Raw genomic sequence first — 19511 nt, 5'->3', positions numbered from 1 at the left:
CAGCTTCTGGTACATAGTAGATATTTAATAAATGGTGAATAAATCACTTTTTTCCCTGTCACTAGACCTTGTCAGTTTTGCCTATCAAATGTGTATCAAATCCATTTCTGTCTTTTTGTCCCTATTGTTAGGATCAATGCATTTTAAATGTTTTTTGTTTTTAAGCAGTAGACCTCATTATCAAATAAAATCTCAATAATGGAACCTTAATTATATGAAGGTGTCAGCTAGGGATTGGATTCAGCCCTATTAATAAGAGGTCAGACTATAATGGCTCAAATATGTAACATTTCTTTTTTTAAGTAATGACTAGTTGAAAGATAGGTGGCTTCTGATATTGAATCAGTGGTTACATATATCAGGGTCAAGATGTCTGAGGTGCTCTTGGCTTTCGCCTCTCAGGGAAGGAGAGTAATGCTGAATTGGGTCTGAATGGGTGCAGTAGAATTTAAATGAACCATAAAATATGGTGTGGTATTATTCAAGTGTAGGGTAACTTGATCTTAAACAAAAAATTCAGAGCCATTGGCACTGAATTGATTCTGACTCACAGCAGTCAAACTAACTTGAACTTTGTTTAAATTTAATAAATTGATGACTATTTTAAGATAGGAATGTAAGTGGAAAAGCAAAATAAAGAAGAGATTTCACCAGTCTACAGAAATCTGACTGGACAGCCAGAAGGTATGTAGGAGCAGAAAAGCAAAAAACCAAACTCACTGCTGCCGAGTTGATTCCGACTCATAACAACCCTATAGGACAGAGCGGAACTGCCCCATGGGGCTTCCAAGGAGCGGCTGGTGGATTCGAATGGCCTACGTTTCGGTTAACAGCCGAGTTGTTCACCACTGTACCACCAGGGCTCCAAAGGGGTATTAAAGAGACAACAAGTGCCTGAATTTAAGCTTTTAGGTCTGCTGAGCTGGTGGGATAGTGGTACTGTTGAAGGTGATGGGAAAGCATAGGAGAGAAATGACATGGAAGTGCAGGGGCGGATTATTCACGTTCGTGTTGTAGCGTAGTAGTCTGAATATAGAAGATGCTCACAGTGGCTAAAATGGCCGCTGGTGGTTTTCTTAGCTAAGAGTAAACACAGATGGAGAAAAACTCTTCAAGGCCTTTCTTGAACTCTGAAGTTCATAACCAAGTACCTTGGACTTATCTGTGATGATCTAGGGGGATTTATGAAAGTTCTAAAGAGTTAAGTTTACAGGACGTTTTAGTGGCATTAATGTGAACTTTTTAATAGTTGGGTACATTTTGATCCCATAATTCATCTTTGGTGCCTTTCATTTAATGTTTTTTGAAAATTGGTTAATTTTACTAAATATCCAACAACAACAAAACATTTTTCCTTCTTTATCTGCACATCAAATGTTACAGATTTATTTTAAAATCTTAAGTGCAATATTCTAGTAAATAAGCTAATAACCCTTTTTTTTAAGGTACAGCAGGGAAGAACTGGAAATTCAGAGAAGGAAACAGTGCTTCCATCTACAAAAGCTGAGTTTACTTCTCCTCCTTCTCTGTTCAAGACTGGACTCCCACCAAGCAGGTTAGTGAGACAGTTATTACTCAAATTTATTGTAAAACATTGGTGTCTTTATATTGTATTAGTGCTGTATAAAATATAAATGGTCTGAATGTTCTGCCAAAAAACTGGAACATTCTTTGTTTTTGTACAAAATTAATTCTTTCTGAAAAACTCCTCTGGGTACTATTTGTAGCTTTAAAAAAAAATCTAGATAAGCAGGAAATGAAGAATGGTCTGTAATTCCGGTATGTCTAAGAAGACACGTCTTACAGGAGACGTGAAGACAGTAACAATGATCTTGTTGTTTTCTGTGCTTATTATCCTCACATAGAGATTTATTGGACTTCCTAAGTCTAGACCTATTGGCCGAAAGGTGTCTTATGGATTTTAGTAAAGGAGGTTGTAGAAAATTCAGCCTGGAAAATCTTTAATATTAAAAGCATTTTTTTTTTCTTTGCTTTCATGTGATAATACCTAACTTTGTTTTCTAGAGGGTACCAATCGTAAGAGGCAAATATGCTGCCAAATGTCCTTTTAACTTAAAAGTGACAAATGGTCACCTCATTACCAGGAAAATGGCAAGGGGTACCCTAAGGCTAGGGAAGTTTGATGTTAGCAGTTTAATCTTTGGTTAAAGACAACCTAACTCAGTTATTTCTCTGAACCTGCAACAAGTCAGTAACAACTATTATTAGGTCTCAGCCAGATTGTTTACCTTTTGTGTTATTTAAATTTATTTTATACAGTTTTCTGTTTTTGTTATTCTGTAGTTTTGTATTTTCCGCTTATGAGATTATATTTCATAGTACACCAATGGCAGGAAGAGACCTTATAGGAGCATCCACTTTAGCCCTAAGATACAGATTCTTAAAGCTTTCAGCCAAAATTAAATGTCTGAAAGCCATCAGGGATTTCGACTAGCTGTTCTCTAAATAGCTAGTCATGGACATTTCCAATTGTGATTATTTAACTAAACCCAATCTCATGAAATGTTTGGTTAAAGAAGTTATAATAGTGAAGGAATATCGATCCTTTCCTTTAATATGTGATATACTTTGGTTTCTACATTTTTAAAAAGAGGTCCCCTTTCATTCATTGAGCTAGTGGTGTTCAATGGCATAGAGTGGTATCGAAGAGCTTAGACTCTGGGGTTCAAATTCTGGCTGTAGTACTTACTAGCTGTGTATCCTTGGACGGTTTCCTTAATCTCATTGTGCCTCCATTTTCTAATCTGTAAAAGGTAGTGATAGTATTTCACTCACAGGATGGTTATGTAGATCCTTCCATCACTTTTTCCCCCCTTTGGCCAGATTATGTAGGGCCTTCTGCCGTTATAAGAACTTTGGCTTTTCTTATAAGTAAAACAAAAGGGGAGTCCACCACCACATATTGAGCAGAGCAATGATATAATCTGATTTAGGTTTATAAGTCCTCAGTTTAACTGCTTTATTAAGAACAGGCTACAGAAAGGCTAAGGTAGGAAACAGGGAGGCCAGTTAGGAGGGTATAGCCGTTACCTATGCAAGGGATAATAGTGACTTTCGGACCAAGGTGGTAATGGTGGAAGTGGTGAGAAGTAATCAAATTCTGCGTATCTTTCAAAGGATCAGCCAATAGAATGTCCCGAATGTGGATTGTAGACAGAAGTCAAGAATGAGTCCAACTTTTTTGTCCTGAGCAACTCAGTCAGAAAGGTGGATTTGTCTTTACTGGTATGGAAGAGACTGCAGGAGGCATGGTTTTTAGAGGGAGAAGACCAAGATTTCAATTGAGGATAAATTAATTTGAGATGTCTGTTATACATAGAAATGGAAAGTTTGAAGAAGCAATTGGGTATATGAATCTGGAGGAGATGGAAAAGGTATGACCTGGAGATAAAATTTGGGAGTGATCAGTGTTTAAATAGTATTTGAAGCTGTGAGACTAAGTTAGATTGCCAAGAGGTGAGTATTGATAGAGAAGTGGTAAAAGGGCAGAGCCCATGGGCATACCCTTGCAAGTCAGAAAAGTAAGGATGAAGCAGTGACAGAGACTGAAATAAGGAGGAATGACTAGTAAAGTAGGAAGAAAAGCATGTGTTTTCAAAGAAGGAAAGATAAGCAATTTTCAGATTCTAAAAAAAAAAAAATTTTTTTTTTTACTGATTGGCCAAGTAAATTGAAGGTCAAGAATTGACTGTTGGTTTAAAAATGTGGGGGTCATTGGTGATCCTGACGAGGATCATTTTCAATGGTAATGGTGAAGATAAAAGATATATTGGAATGAGCTCAGTAGAGAATGGGAGGGGAAGAATTAGAAAGCAGTGATCATTATTATTATTATTTGCTATAAGAAGTCAGAAATAGGACACTAGCTGTAAGGAAACAGGGATATGTGGGGTCGGGAGAAGATTTTTTTCAACATGAAAGAAATTGCAGTATATTTGTATACTGAGGGGAATGAGTTAGTAGAAGGGGAAACTGATGCAGGGTGTGAGGAGGGGTAGTTCATAGAGCAGTAGTCTTTATGGAGGCCAGAGAGGGTGGGATATAATGTACAAGTGGAGGGGTTAGCTTTAATTAGGAGCACGAAGAGTTCATCCATAGTCATAGGGAAAGCGCCAGTGCAGGTGGGTTTGTAGATAATGGTGATGGGAACAACTGAAAGTTATTTCTGATTACCTTGGTTTTTTTTCCAGCGAAATAGGATACAGATTTACCTGGTGAGAGTGAGGATAGTTGAAGAAGATATTAGAGGTTTGAGAAGGTATGAAACAGTAACCTGGGGGTTTGTGAATAAACTACAAGAAATACATAGGATTGCTAAGCAGTAGCTGGAGGGAAATGTAGGGTCAAAAGATGACTGTTTTCAAGATGGGAGAAATTACAGCATTTTTATATGCTGATGGGAATGAGTAAGTGGAGTGGAAAATTGATGACATAGGGAGACTGTACATTTCCAGCATTTTTGGAAGTAAATAGTCACAGGTTTAAAATGAGACAAGCCAGCTTGCTCGTGTGTTTCTCTTGCCATTGTCAGGTATGCTTGTGTTCATGAAGAGTAACCAGAGTTGGATTTAACAGGGTTGAGGTTATACCAGGCCAGGCATATATGACAGGGATAGAAGGGCAAGGAGGTTGAGAGCATTCATGAGGGGGTGATTATAATCATAGACTGTGGATCTAAGGAGAAGTGGAGACAGTAAGGAGCGGTGAGAGGACAGAGGGGAGTAAGGGCCAGTTTAAAAAAAAAAAAAAAGGAGGTAAAGAAATGACAGAAAAATTAGCAGGTCCTTTGCTACCACTAAAGGAAAAATGGATAATTACTAGCACAACTTATAGTAACACCCAGCATGTCAGTACTGTCACTTTTGGATATAAAGGAGAGTACCCATTGCTTAGGAGCCCTGGTGGCCCAGTGGTGAAGAGATCCACCAGCTGCTCCTTGGAAACCCAGTGGGGCAATTTTATTCTGTCCTACAGGGTCGTTATGAGTCAGAACTGCCTCAACGGCAATGGGTTTGGTTTTGGGTTTTTTTTTTACCCATGCATTGCTTATTAAGAAAGTTTGTTTTCTAGATTCATCTTTAATTTCATACTTTTCAGTCGATGTGAAATAAATTTCCTTAAATTTATTTTATGTCTTTCCCTAATACAAATAGTGTGCTCTTTTTCTGTTTTACTTATATTTATGGAAATGGGAGAGACATCTTTGAAAGTAAAAGTGTATTGACTTTAGAGAGAAGACAGTAATGTCATTCATTATTAAGGCATGATAGAGGCTGTACAGCAAATACTTAAGAGTAATGAGTTATTAACCTCAGCGCTATATTTCCATTGTTTAAAATCTTAGGTTGTCTTGTTAATGCATAAATGGCTGTTGTAGTGTTTGCACACAACTTTTTTTTTTTTAGGTTTTTTCAGTAGTAATCCTGGCTTTGTAACTTTCTGTACTGCCCAGCTTTCTGTGCTGCTCAGCATCTTAGAATACTTAAGTCAAATGTTATATTTAATATTTGTACATATCAGAATGTTGTGCTCAATCTTTAAAAGTTTTCATATTATTTACCCTATTTTTGAAGTACACACAGAAAAGTGACGTTGTGAATATACAGCTTGATAAATTTTCACAAGCCAAGCACGCCCACATAACCAGCATACAGATCGATAAACAGAATATTACCACTACCTCATCGAAAGCCCTTGTGCCCCCTTCATTCATAGTTTTACCTTTTTTAATGTTTTAAGGAAAATTCAAACTTATAAAATTGTAAGAAAAGCACAACTTCTATATACCGTTCACCTAGATTCATCAGTTAATATTTTGCCACATTAGTTTTATAATTTATCAAAAATAAAGATATTTTTGAAGTGCTTCAGCATGTATTGCCTGAGAACAGTCACGTACAATTACCAAATTCAGAAAATCTAATAATGAATCAGTTGTTTTACCTCGTATACAGGCCATATACAGATTTTGCCAGTTGTTCTAATAATGTCTTTTGTGGCAGTTCTGTTCTTTTCCCCTGTCTAGTCCAGGATTATTCTTTACATTGAACTCTATCCTTTTGATCAGTGACCAGCTGCTATCAAGTCAATTCCTACTCATGGTGACCTCCTGTAAAACTGTGTTCCATAGCGGTTTTTTTTGGCGGGGTGGGATTTTGGAGAAAGTTTATATAGCAAATGAGGTTCTCATTTAACAATTTCTATAGGGTCGCTATGAGTCGGAATCGACTCGATGGCAGTGGGTTTTTATATGTATTCAGTGACATCGGTTACACTTTTCACAGTGTGTCAGCATTCTCATTATTTCCATTCTGGTTATTCTGTTTCATTAATCTGGCCTTCTTGTCCCACCTTACTTTCTCATCTTTGGTCGAGGGTAGATGTTGCCCGTTAGGTCTCATTTAGATGGTTGTTTAGAGGAGCACAGTACTTATGGATAATATTATTTATGAGCTACTCTGTTTTTTGATTTGGTTGATCCCACACCTCTGGGAGTGGTTTGAATTCCAAGTTTAAAGGGTATTGCAGGGTGTTAGTCTTGGGGTTTCTTCCAGTTTCTACTGATCCAGTAAGCTTGGCCTTTTTTTTTTTTTTAGGAATTTGAATTATTTTGTATACTTTTTTCTCATTCTATCAGGTATCATCTATTGTGTGCCTGGTCAGAACAGCTGGTAGTGGTAGCTGGGCTAGAAGGTTTCCAATGGCTGATTTTTTTTTTTTGGAAGTAGATTGCCAGGCCTTCTGCAGTACCTCTAGGTGGACTCCAGCGTTTCAGTTAAGAGTCACTGTGCAGGGACTCTGTCTTAGTTATCTAGTGCTCCTGTAACAAATACAAGTGGATGGCTTTAAACAAAGAAATATATTCTCTCACAGTCTAGGAGGCTAGAAGTCCCAATTCAGGGCGCCAGCTCCAGGGGAAGGCATTTTCTCTCTTGTCGTCTCTGGGGGAATGTCCTCATCATCAATCTTCCCCTGGTCAAGGAGCTTCTCAGCTCAGGGATCCAAGGTCCTATGGATGTGCTCTGCTCCAGGCTCTGCTTTCTTGGTGGTAGGAGATCCTCTGTCTGTCTGCTCGTTTCTTTTGTATCTACAAAGAGATTGACTCATTTATAACTGAATCTTGTAGATTTGAATCCTGCCTCATTAATATAACTGCCTCTAATCCTGCCTTGTTAACATCCTAGAGGTAGGATTTACAACTTATAGGAAAATCACATCAGATAACAAAATGGTGGACAGTTACTCAATACTAGAAATCATGGCTTAGTCAGCTTGACACACGTTTTTGGGGAAGACCGTTCAATCCGTGACAGAGACCTTATATTTCTTTAGTCTTCTTTAATCTGGAACAGCTTCTCAGCCGCCTTTTCTATTTCTTGACATTGAATTTTGTAAGTATAGAGTTCATTTGTTTTGTAGATAGTCCTTCAATCTGGGTTTACTTGATGTTTCTTTATTATTAGATTCAGGTTTTGCTTTAGGCAAGAATACTAAATAAGTGATACTGTGTCCATTTCAGTGTATCAGACTGGAGATGCGTCATGCCAGCTTGTCCTCTTATCAGTGGTAACTTTAGTCACTTAGTGGTGGTGAAGTCCTTCAAAGCTACTGTTTTCCCACTGCAAAGTTACTGTTTTCCTCCTTTGTGTTTACTAAGTAATCTGTGGGGAGACCGTAAGTATCCTGTCCCTCTTCAAACATTACAAAGATTTTAGCACCCACTGATGATTTTTTGCCTGAATCAACTATTACTGTAATGGCTACAAAAGAGTGATTATCTAACTCTGTTGTTTCTTTTGTATTTATTAGTTGACATTGTCCTTTAAAAATGAACCTTACCAGTTCCCTCACTTATTAATTTATTATCGTTTTAGACTCATTAATTATCTTTTTTGGGGATATATGTGTGTGTATATGGCTTATTTGTATATATGGAAACCCTGGTAGCATAGTGGTTAAGAGCTATGGCTGCTAACCAAAAGGTCAGCAGTTCAAATCCACCAGGTGCTCCTTGGAAACCGTATGGGGCAGTTCTACTCTGTCCTGTAGGGTCGCTATGAGTCGGAATCGACTCAGTGGCAGTGGGTTTGGTTTTGGGTTTATATATATATATGATTTATATATATTTTCACATTCCAGCTGTTTCAAATTTGGCCAGTTGGAGTACTTTTGACACGTCCTCATCATTTTTTTGTGGGCTTTTTTTACTCTTCAGTATTACTAAGCTGTGTTCCAGGTTTATCTTGTACTTTCCCTTGCACATCCCAGAGGTAGTCATTTCGCGAAGGTGCCCTGATTACTTTTAATAGGAAATGGTAATTAGAAACCAAGATCTGGGTGCTAGCTGTGCTCATTGCTGTTGCTGTTGTTAGGTGCTGTCGAGTCAGTTCCAACTCTTGATGACTGTATGTATAACGGAACAAAGCACTGCCCAGTACTGCACCATCCTCACAATTGTTATATTTGAGCTCATTCTTGCAGCCACTGTGTCATTCCATCTCCTTGGGTGTCTTCCTTTTTTTTCGCTGACCGTCTACTTTACCAAGCATGAAGTCCTTCTCCAGGAGCTGGTCCCTCCTGATAATGTGTCCAAAGTACGTAAGATGAAGCCTTTCTATCCTTTCTTCTAAGGAGCATTCTGTCAGTACTTCTTCCAAGGCAGATTTGTTCATTCTTCTGGCATTTGATGGTATATTCAGTATTCTTTGCCAATACCATATTTAAAAGGCATCAATTCTTTGGTCTTCCATATTCATTGTTCAGTTTCCGCATGCATATGAGGCGATTGAAAATACCATGGCTTGGGTCATGCTCACCTTAGTCCTCAAAGTGACGTCTTTTTTTTTTTTTTTTTTTTAACACTCGGAAGAGATCTTTTGCAGCAGATCTGCCTAATGCAATACATTATTTGATTTCTTGAGTGCTGCTTCCATGGGCGTGGATTGTGGATCCAGGTAAAACGAAATCCTTGACAACTTAAATCTTTTCTCCATTTGTCATGATGTTGCTTATTTGTCCAGTAGTGGCTCGATATATTGAAGGCTGTGGTTTTTGATCTTCATCAGTAAGTGCATCAAGTCCTCTTCACTTTTATCAAGCGAAGTTGTGTCTTCTGCATATCACAGGTTGTTAATGAGCCTTTCTCCAGTCCTGATCCGTGTTCTTCTTGTAGTCTATCTTCTTATATTATTTGCTGAGCATACAGATGGAATAAGTATGGCGAAGGGATACAACCCTGACACACACCTTTCCTGATTTTAAACCACACAGTATCCCCTTGTTCAGTTCAAACAAATGCCTTTTGGTCTGTGTACTGGTTCCTCTTGAGCACAATTAAATTTTCTGAAATTCCCATTCTTTGCAATGTTATCCGTAATTTGTTATGATCCACACAGTCGAATGGCTTTGTGTAGTCGGTAAAACACAGGTAGACATCCTTCTGGTATTCTCTGTTTCCAGCCATGATTCCTCTGACATCAGCAGTGATATTCCTTGTTCAATGTCCTGTTCTGAATCTGGCTTGAGTTTCTGGCAGTTCCCTGTCGACGTACTACTGCACCTGCTTTTGAATTATCTTCAGAAATGTACTTGTGTGTGATATTAATAATATTGTTTGATAATTTCCACATTCTGTTGGATTACCTTTCTTGGAAATGAGCACAAATACCGATCTCTTCCAGTTGGTTGGCCAGGTAGTTGTCTTCCAAATTTCTTGGTATAGACAAGTGAGCACTTCTAAGTTAACATCCTTGTGTTGAAATTCCTAAATTGGTATTCCATCAGTTCCTGGAGCCTTGTTTTTCACCAGTGCTTTTAATACAATGTTAATTCCTTCAGGACCATCAATTCTTGATCATATGCTACCTTCTGAAATGATTGAACATTGACCAGTTCTTTTTGGTTTAGTAACTCTATATTCTTTCCATCTTCTTTTGATGCTTCCTGTGTCATCCAGTATTTTCCACATAGAATCCTTCAAGGTTTGAGTTGCAATACTGAAGGATTCTGTGTGGAAAATAGTTCTTTCCACCTGAGAAGTGCCAAGCTTGTCCTTCCCTTTTGGTTTTCTAACTCCAGGTCTTTTGCACATTTCATTATAATATTTTGTCTTCTCGAATTGCCCTTTGAAATCATCTGCTCAGCTCTTTTACTTCATCGTTTCTTCGCTTTAGCAACTCTACTGCGTCCAAGAGCAAGTTTCAGAGTCTCTCGACATCCATTTTAGTCTTTTTCTTTCCTGTCTTTTTAATGACCTTTTGCTTTCTTTATGTATGATGTCCTTGATGTCATCCTACAACTTGTCTGGTCTTTGGTATTTAGTTTTCAGTGCATCAGATCTGTTCTTGAGATACTCTCTAAGTTCGGGTGGGATATACTCAAAGTTGTACTTTGGCTCTCGTGGAGTAGCTTGTTGCTAATGGGGTGTAGTTACTTCCAAACCTTTTCAGCAGTCAGAACTAGAAAAAACTAGCATTATTAATATGAAATTGCCACATGTATATTAAAATAAATTAATCATGAATTTATGATTCCTTTACTTCCAGTTCAATACCACAGGGCCCTGTTCCATATTGCATCTTCCTTTCCCTACAAGGAGAACCTGGTTGCCAACAGCTTTAATGTATATACTCATTTTCTTAATCCTAGAGTACACATAAAATGAATTCAGAACTTCTGCACTTAGCATTACAAGGAACAAACTTACATAGAGTTCGAGGTTTATTTGCGATTCTTTTCTTGCTTTTTTTTATTTGCATGAGAATTGTATTTTAATTTTTTGAAATTTATACTTTGAGAGTGTAAATAGTGAAAATTTCACAATGGAAAGATAAGAGTGGATGAAACACAAATCCAAGTATATGCTATTTACATGAGATGTATCTAAAGCAAATATGTAAAATGATTGAAACTATTCAGTGGACGAAGATACGTCAGGCAACTGTTCGATTCTTCTCTTTTATTATTTTTGGTTGAGGGCATATAATCAAAATATTCTGTGCAGTTTTCTTCAGAGTGGTTTATGTCATTCATTTAAAATATAATTTTGTTCATTGTTTCTGTTTGTGCATTTCTTTTCCTCCATGCTTCTTGATTTAATTTTTTCTAAATTGGCTATTTTTAGAAATTTAGAAAATGTGTGCACTTTGTACAGAGTTCCATTTACCCATTTTTTATTTTATTTTTATCGTTATATAACATTTAACATAGTTTCAAAGGTGAGATTGTTTGAAGTATACTCAGAAGATTATTACTCCTCTCCCTGTTTTTTTCACTGCTGTTGATAACCATTTTTATTTTAGTTTTTGGTTTATTCCTCCTGTGTTTGTTTTTATGTAAACATATATGTGTGTGTATGTATTTTTTATTTTTTCCTATTGCTTTGAAAGAGCATCTTACTAGTCTAGTCCTGTAAAGATTTGCAAGAATGTGAATAGCTGAACTTTTTATGGAGTATGTTGCCAGTGATAAAATTAGCTTTCTTTAGAATTTTACTTTGAAAGAATTGTTATTTTGAAGTAGAATTTTTATAAAACAGATACTTAGTTCAGGTTTTTTATGGAACATGTCATTGTTACTGTTAATTGGTTGCACTGATAATACTTTTACTTGTTACTGAAGAATACAGGGAAAGAAATACTAAAATATAAAATATTTTGTGAAACCACAGAAATTAATATTATTGATTCCTGAAAGCATAGAAATTTATGTCTTACAGTGTAACCTGAAGTAAGTCCTTGGTTGTGAGTTCTGCATTTTGACATGGTAATGTCTATGCTGAAGAATATTTCTAAAAATATTTTAGATTTAATAAAATATTGGTATTATGTCTATATTTAAATACCGGTAGCAGTCTTAGTATCAAAGCAATTATTTTATATGACTTGAAGAGAATGATACTATAGGAACATGCTACAGAACTTTAGGAAAAGTATGTCAAGGAAAGAAACAACAAGGGGGGTGAGAGACAACAATATGTAAGAAAAAACCTAGAAAATTTATCTCACCAGAAACAGCACCTCTTCTCAGTCTCAGACAAGTACTGCCTCCAGAAAAGCCAATTCAAGCGTTGGGAAGTGGCAGGATCGTTATGGGAGGGCCGAATCACCTGATCTAAGGTAAGGCTGTTTTTAAACATTGGATATTCCCTGATATTTAGATCTTCAGTATTGTTTTGTCTTATTAGCGAGATAATAAGTTTTGATTAGACTGCAACATTTTACCCCTGAAATTATGCTTTTTCAGTATAGAGTTTAGGTTTTTAAATTACCTTTGAATCAGGCTATATCCTCCCATGTCTTGCCTTTCCTCCCTCTGGCCTTTTATTATATATAATAAGTTGCATGGAACCATCTTAATGAGTGCTCATAAAATGTTTTCTTCTCCTTGCTGTAGCTTTGATTTTTCTTTCTCGTATCATGCCTTGTTGAAAAATCCCGTGGAACTTCCTACTACTTATTAAATAGAATCTAACCTACTAAGCCATTATTTTAAAAAAAAAATAAAATTTGACTCCTCTGCATTTTTCTAATACAATTGTTTTACTGCATAAACCTGCCACTCCATTAAGTTGGGTCTACCAGCTGCCCTAGGATGTACCATTACCTTAATTGTTGCTGTGGTTTTACTCATGATTCACCCTGTTAGAATTTTGGTTTGTGTTCTAATGTTTACTAAGCATGTGTCCTTATACAGGTAATGTAATCTCTCTGAGCCTATAAAATAGGAATAATAACTTCTACTGTGAGGGATGTAGTGAGAAGCAAATATGTTAGGGTATGAAAGTACTTTACCAATAGTATTCAGTCTGAGAGATTATACTTTGATGCCTGACTTGTAAATACAGACGGCAGTACTTCCCAATTTACCATTCGAGGTTTTAAACATTTATGGTATATGTAGGATGATTTTGTTTGCTGCTGTTCTGCTTTTGTTGTACAACCTTAAGCTTCCTGGGCAGCTTGATGCTACATTAATGTGCCTGTGATTATTTTAATTTACAAACTTGTAAATATGTAAATTATGATGAGATACTTTGACCATAACACCTGAAAGAAAAGCAAAGGAAGCAGAATCTAAAGGGGGGAAACACTATCAAAATTTAATTTTCTTAGATTTCTGTGGGGTCTAAATTATATATTCTACATGAATTACAAGAATTTCTAGTCAACTTGCTTTGATTGGATTTCCTGTTGGAGAGTAAGCTTAGTAGTCTCAAAAGCAAGTGTTTATCTTAAAAAATATTTTAATTTTTTGAAGATCAAAATAAAAGGGTAAGTCTAGTCATTGAATAGATAAAAATGTTATCTATATTCTTAAGAGTACAAATTGCATGTATTGTTTTAGCCAATTATAGAATAAAAAGTTGGAGATAACTATTATTTTTAAAGGAGCCCTGGTTGCTCAGTGGTTAAGAGCTCAGCTGCTAACCAAAGAGTCAGCAGTTTGAATCCACCAGCTCCTCCTTGGAAACTGTGGGGCAATTCCCTGTCCTCTAGATGTTTTTCCATATGTATGGTGATATTGATTGATCTTTGCTTTTAAAACCAAAATAGCTTTGAAAAAACCAATAGAAACACATTTTCAAGAGAGTTATTTTAAATAACGAAAAGTGTGGAGTGTTGACAGTTTTTCACATTTGACATCTCTGTGGAAATTTCCATATATTAATTAACTTGATTATTATACCACGCACAGGGACACACTTGTATTTATACTTAAATAACCTGGCAATAACTTGGACCTCCTGTTTACTGATCCCAAAAGAATTGCACAGTAAGATACTTCAGTGTAAATTCATCATCACTACTATACTGGCAATGGATCAGTAGCTATCTTTGCATATAAAGAATGATTACTTTTCTTAAACTTCCAAATGTTTCTTGGCATAAATGTTGGATTTGGATTTTATGTTTGGTTTTGTTGGTAACCACCTGTGTGAATTTAGGCAAGCTTCCTAAAGTCTCTAAGCCTTAATTTCCACATTTGTAAAATGATGGGGCTAAACTGTCATCTGTAAGTCCTCTTCAATCCTGAAATTCTTTGTTCTCTGGTTAGTCCCTGGTTTACATGGAAAAGGAGATGTGAGAAATAGGGAATTTACCCAAATTCACAGCTAGTTGACAGGCAAAGCCAGAACTAGTTTTCTGCCTTTTAGTGTTCCTGCAGTTCAGGTAAGTTTACTTTTATAGCCAGAGGATAGAAATGTTTAAAATCGGATATTTTTCAACGTAATTTTTAACTTTATATTTGTTTTGCTTTATTATGTCATAACATCTGAAATTCTTTTTAGAGCAATCTTTTGACTTAGAATTTTTTTAATGTAACTGTTTGTGATAATACTTTATTTCTTGAAATACGATGACTAATTTATAGAGAAAATATTAGTTCTGATATCAGAAAGTAATAGATCTCAGTATTTACACTGTATAACTCCTCCTATGTTGCCTCTATCACCTCTACTCCCTTCCCCCCCCAAAATATCCTTGGAAACACAAAACTCCCCACTCTGACCTTGTGATTAATCTCTAATTAGTAGGAAATTTGGCACTGTATTTTCACTTTTGAAAATTCCAGAGATAGATAAGTAAGTGAGTATTTGGATATTCATTTGTCATTGAGTCGACTCTGACTCATGGTAACCCCACGTGTGTCAGAATACGCTGTGCTCCATAGGTTTTTTTCAGTGACTGATTTTTTGGAAGTAGATTGCCAGACCTCTCTTGCAAGGTGGTGCTGAGTAGACTCAAACCTCCAACCTTTCGATTAGCAGCCAAACATGTTAACCGATTGCACCACCCATGTACTCCTAATAAATGAATAAAACCCTAGGGAAAAGCCCTTTTCTCTTTTCAGATGTGTAATATACACATTGTTATTGCATAAGATAGAAAACTAGTTTTCAGTTCTTGCATGTAATGTGACTGAGAAATATGGAAGTTTCTTGATCTATTTGTAAAGAACAAATAAGCAGTGGCTGAGATCTTTTCATAAGCTGCTTTATTTGAAGAATCTGATTTATCTCTCACTTAATTCTTCCTAATTTGTACAATATGATGTTTTCCAAACTCCAGCAGTACTCTTTAAGCTAACTCTCCATGCCTAAAACAATGGTGTTTTATTGGTGTACATTTGCTTTTTTTTAAATTCAGATTTGTAACACTTGCAAAGCCAGCTAGTAGAAAGAATGAAGCAGTTTTAATGAACACAAAGATTGAAATTGGCAGTATGGTTGACTGCTATAAATTACCCTTAATGTCTGGTTTATTTATGTACCCTGTTTCTATTTTGTAATATCAAATTCTGCTTTTCTTAGGTCATTTAGTTATAAATATTAGATTTTTTGAAATTGTTTTCAATATTAGAATGCTTTTTAACTGATTGAGACTCAAGAATGTGAGTTTCTTTTCAATGTTGAATCACTAAATATTTAAACCTGCTTGCATTTCTTATAATAGACAAACACAGCAAAGTTATATTAAACTTAAACCAAACCAAACCCGTTGCCATAGAGTTGCTTCCGACTCATAGCGATTCTGTAGGACAGAGTAGAACTAGAACTGCTCCATAGGGTTTCCAAGGAGCTGCTGGTGGGTTCCAGCTGCTGACCTTTTGGTTCGCAGGCAAATGCTTAACCACTGCACCACCAGGGACCCGATAAACTTGGATGTTAAATCAGTATTGTATCTAAGAGTTCCTGTTCAGTTTGTTTTTGCATCACTTACTATTACTATTATGTATTAATGAGATAATGTACTGGAAAGTTGTCCCCGTACCTTTGTGGCATTTGATTGAGCACTTTGAATGCATGATGTTGTGTGTAGCTTGTAAGATTTTATGTGACTAGACATAAGAAAGCCTTTATTTTTTTAAAGTTCCCCTAAAGAGCTATATCTTTTCCTATCGATGACACATTTAAAAGCATGAAGTTAAGCCTTAAAGATGGCAGGCAAAGTTTTATTCCAAGCTCTGCATAAAAGTGAGTTAATTTGGCTGCGCTAATGAATATGTTCATATCCTCCAGTAAGTCAATTTTTAGCATATTATATATTTTACATTCAAAGTTTTTTTATTTCTTTTTAAAAACAGCTTAAAAAGTAACAGCATTTTTAAAATTCAGGTCCCCTACTAAAATACTGTTGTTGTGGAACACCACTTGTGGAAGAGAGAAGGGTCTTGGAGTTGGTCGTACCTGAGCCTGAATCATGGTGTTGTCATTTTACTACTCAGAAGAGCCTCTTTTCGTATCTGTAAAATGAAACTGTTTGGACTTACGTTTTTTACGTGTTGGCTTCCTTTGGACTTCTGCTCTCATCACAGGTTTTATCAGTGTCTTTAAATATAGCAATGATAGAATTAAATTATATGTCATGAAAAAAAGTTCTCTGATTTTTTTTGACAGTTTTAGACAGGAGTTATGATTAATAAATCTTTACCTGAAACATAAATATATTAAATTTTCTTTATAAACTGTCACTATAGAGAAAATTATTCTTATAAAAGTAAAAAATCAAAAACAGGTATAGAAGCAGTACCATGTCAGTCCACAAAACTTGAGGCAGTAATATGAAAATATGTATGAAGGACATCCTTACCTTAATTACTAGACCTTGATGGGTAAGAGTTTATATTTATTAAGTAATAAAAAATGAAATATTGATTTTTATCTCCTACTTTACATTCTTTCTAGAGGAGAACAGAATATCTCCCTGCCTTGGGCCTGCTTTTAGGGTTGTAGTCCTCAGTTTTGGCTATGTATTAAGTATCTAGGGAACTTGAAGAAATTGATACTTGGGGTCGAGAGATTCTGACTTAGATAGTCTGATGTGCAGCCTGGGCATCGGGATTTTTAAAAGCTGCCCCAGATGATTCTGGTGTGCAGGTAAGGCTGAGAACCACTAATTTAGAGAATTGATTCTGGCATGAAGATTAAAGTCAGATGCTAACTCGGCGGCTTGGGTTTTGAAGTAAAATGATGAAATTTAGCTATAAGGAGAACTGACACATGTAGCATTTTACAGCCTTACAGAATCCTTTCCTGTGTATGATCCTCATTTAGATTCTCTGCCTTTTTAAAAAAGTCTTTTAAGAGACTGATAACCACTCTCAAAGGTGGATTGTATTTCTTGTGTTGTAAGCAGATTGATAGTACATTTGCTGAATTAGAATCCTGCGCATGTTTCCCCCCATCTTTTCTCTTTGCTCATCTTCTTTCCTTCATCTAAATGCCATCTCCTGTGGCCAGATCCGTCCTACTTGTCTTTCAAGACTCATCTCTTTCCTAAAGTACTTTCAGAGATGCTATGCCAGTTTCCATGCAGAACTGTTACAGCCATAGGTTTAGGTGCATGACCTTAGATAGACATACTAGATGCATCAGTCTTTTAATGTGGGTATGTGGAATAGCCGTATTCTAGGTTTTTTCCTAGAGAATAGACCCCAAACCAAAAAAACAAAATCAGTTGCTGTCGGTTGATCCTGACTCTTGGCCACCCCATGTGTTTCAGAGTAGAACTGTGTTCTAGAGGGTTTTCAGTGGTTGATTCTTCTTAAGTAGATCACCAGGCCTTTCTTCTAAGGTACCTCTGGATAGACTTGAACCTCGAACGTTTTAATTATAGCCAAGTGCTGCTTCTTACTAAAAGCTCTGTTGTGAAAAAACGACATTCATAGATTTCTGCAAGGATGTGGGATTCATCCATTCCTTTAGAATAGTGGGTCTGAACTTTAAGCACTGATACTTGAAAGTTTACTGCAAACTGTGGACTCTTGTCTGAGGAATACATGTATTCTTCTGATTTAGTTTAGGGAACTCCTAATCCCTCGTTAAAGAACTGTCTATGCTAGTTAAGACTTTTACCTCTCATTAAGCACAGTTAAACCCTTAGATCAAGCTATTAGAAGGGCTGTATACCCAGACAATATTGTCTTGCTTCCCTTTGATTAAATTGCCTTTACTGAGTTGTACGTTGCTGTTAGGCTTCACCAGCCATTGAAGCACGTTGTGAGAAACAGCTCTGTGAAATGCAGTTTTGTTCTCGTTGTAATATTGAAGACTTTGTTCCTATTTCGGTGTTTTCAGAGCATAAGCTTGCAGTCCATTAGTGGGTTATGTAATCAGTTTAGTGGTTTTGACCAATATTTCTTGGTTTTAAATTGTTTAGTTTGCTTTTTCCCTTTGTTATATTTAAATACTAATAAAATCATATTTGATATCAATATTATACTTTTTCCTTTATAGTAAGTGTAAATATTGTTTCATGTAACTTTTGTTTTACTTTTTTATATAATGAGTATACTGGATTGCTATACAAAAGGTATTTCTTAACTGCATTTTGTGATCAAAAAAGTTGAAAAATATTGCGTGCACCCTATCATACTTTGTTTTAAGGTGGGCTCAGAGGGGTTTTTTGTCTTTATTCTCATCTGTAGAATGGGACTAACCATAGGGTTATTATGAGGAGTAAATCCTATAAAGCACTTAGTACAGTCGTTATGGAGCGTATAGTAGACTGTCGGTAGAGTCTAGCTATTAGTATTAATTATTACCAAGAAAAGAGGCCTTCTTTAGAGCTAATGGTTTCTTTTTATTTTAATGCACATTAAAGACTTTTTGTCATTAATGCCGTCCTTTACTTTGGCTGATAACAATAGAAAGCCCAGATAAATTTGTGGTACAAGGTTAGCAACTAGTCTTTGGTCTGTCTTCCCTTGACCCTGATTGTGTCGTTCTAAAAAATTTCTGTTACATCTCTAAGCAGCCCTCAACCCCTTCTAGAACATCAGAATTGTTAAAATGACAATTTAATTACATCATAATTTCAGAGATGTTTCATATTCATCTGTGTCAATTGAAAGCTAGAGGCTTTTCTGAACAGTCAGTGCCTGTATTAAACTGTAGATTAACTCAGTTATCCAGGGTGGTTAGTTTCTGTCTGTCAGCTTTTTATCGTATGATTGAATCCAATATGGAGAAGACAATCGTAGCAGCATCAGTTGTCTGCCTCATTAAAGAAGTTAGTAGGCCCAGTTAAACTTTTGCTATGTGGAATTCCAAGTTACAGTAGATTTCCTCATAGAGAACCTCTAGTAAACCTTTTTATGCAGTGAAATAAAAAGGAGTCTATCAAGAACTTTCATGGAATAATATGGTTCAAGAGGTTATTGTTTTCCATAATGTGTCATCACAGTAACAATGGATTGCTTCATCATTCATCTATATTAAGTATTATGTGATTTTTTTTTTTTTTGGTTATTTTGATGCATACTTACCAGTCATTAAATATTTCTGCACAAAATTGTGAAACCTCAGTTAACTTTAAATTTCTGATCAAGATAAATCCATTCGTGTGATAAAAAAGCCTGGTCATGGGTGTATTATTATAAAAATGTAGGGAGTTGGAGTTTTCTGGACTCCTTCCAGGAATATACATTTAGTAAGGCTGATTTCTTAGTTGCATGTTTTTAGAAATACAATAATTTGCCACTTAGGA

General features: G+C 36.0%; 1 protein-coding gene across 32 annotated transcripts in view; it reads left to right on the top strand.

Moving 5' to 3' along the window:
• FIP1L1 (factor interacting with PAPOLA and CPSF1) overlaps nt 1-19511 on the top strand; it is a 90619-nt gene that overhangs the window by 28519 nt on the left and 42589 nt on the right. For 12 of the 32 annotated variants that reach the window (XM_064285812.1, XM_064285810.1, XM_064285809.1 and 9 more), the window contains 2 exons: nt 1446-1555; nt 12030-12137. In XM_064285812.1, the coding sequence (XP_064141882.1) occupies nt 1446-1555; nt 12030-12137 (218 nt within the window). The remainder of the gene's footprint in view (nt 1-1445; nt 1556-12029; nt 12138-19511) is intronic. The other 20 variants (XM_064285816.1, XM_064285811.1, XM_064285814.1 and 17 more) reach the window with 3 other exon arrangements.

This window comes from Loxodonta africana, chromosome 5, assembly GCF_030014295.1.
Source record: "Loxodonta africana isolate mLoxAfr1 chromosome 5, mLoxAfr1.hap2, whole genome shotgun sequence".
NCBI classification, from domain to species: domain Eukaryota; kingdom Metazoa; phylum Chordata; class Mammalia; order Proboscidea; family Elephantidae; genus Loxodonta; species Loxodonta africana.
Note: the sequence above shows the minus strand (reverse complement) of the source record. Positions and strands in the feature narration are given on the sequence as shown.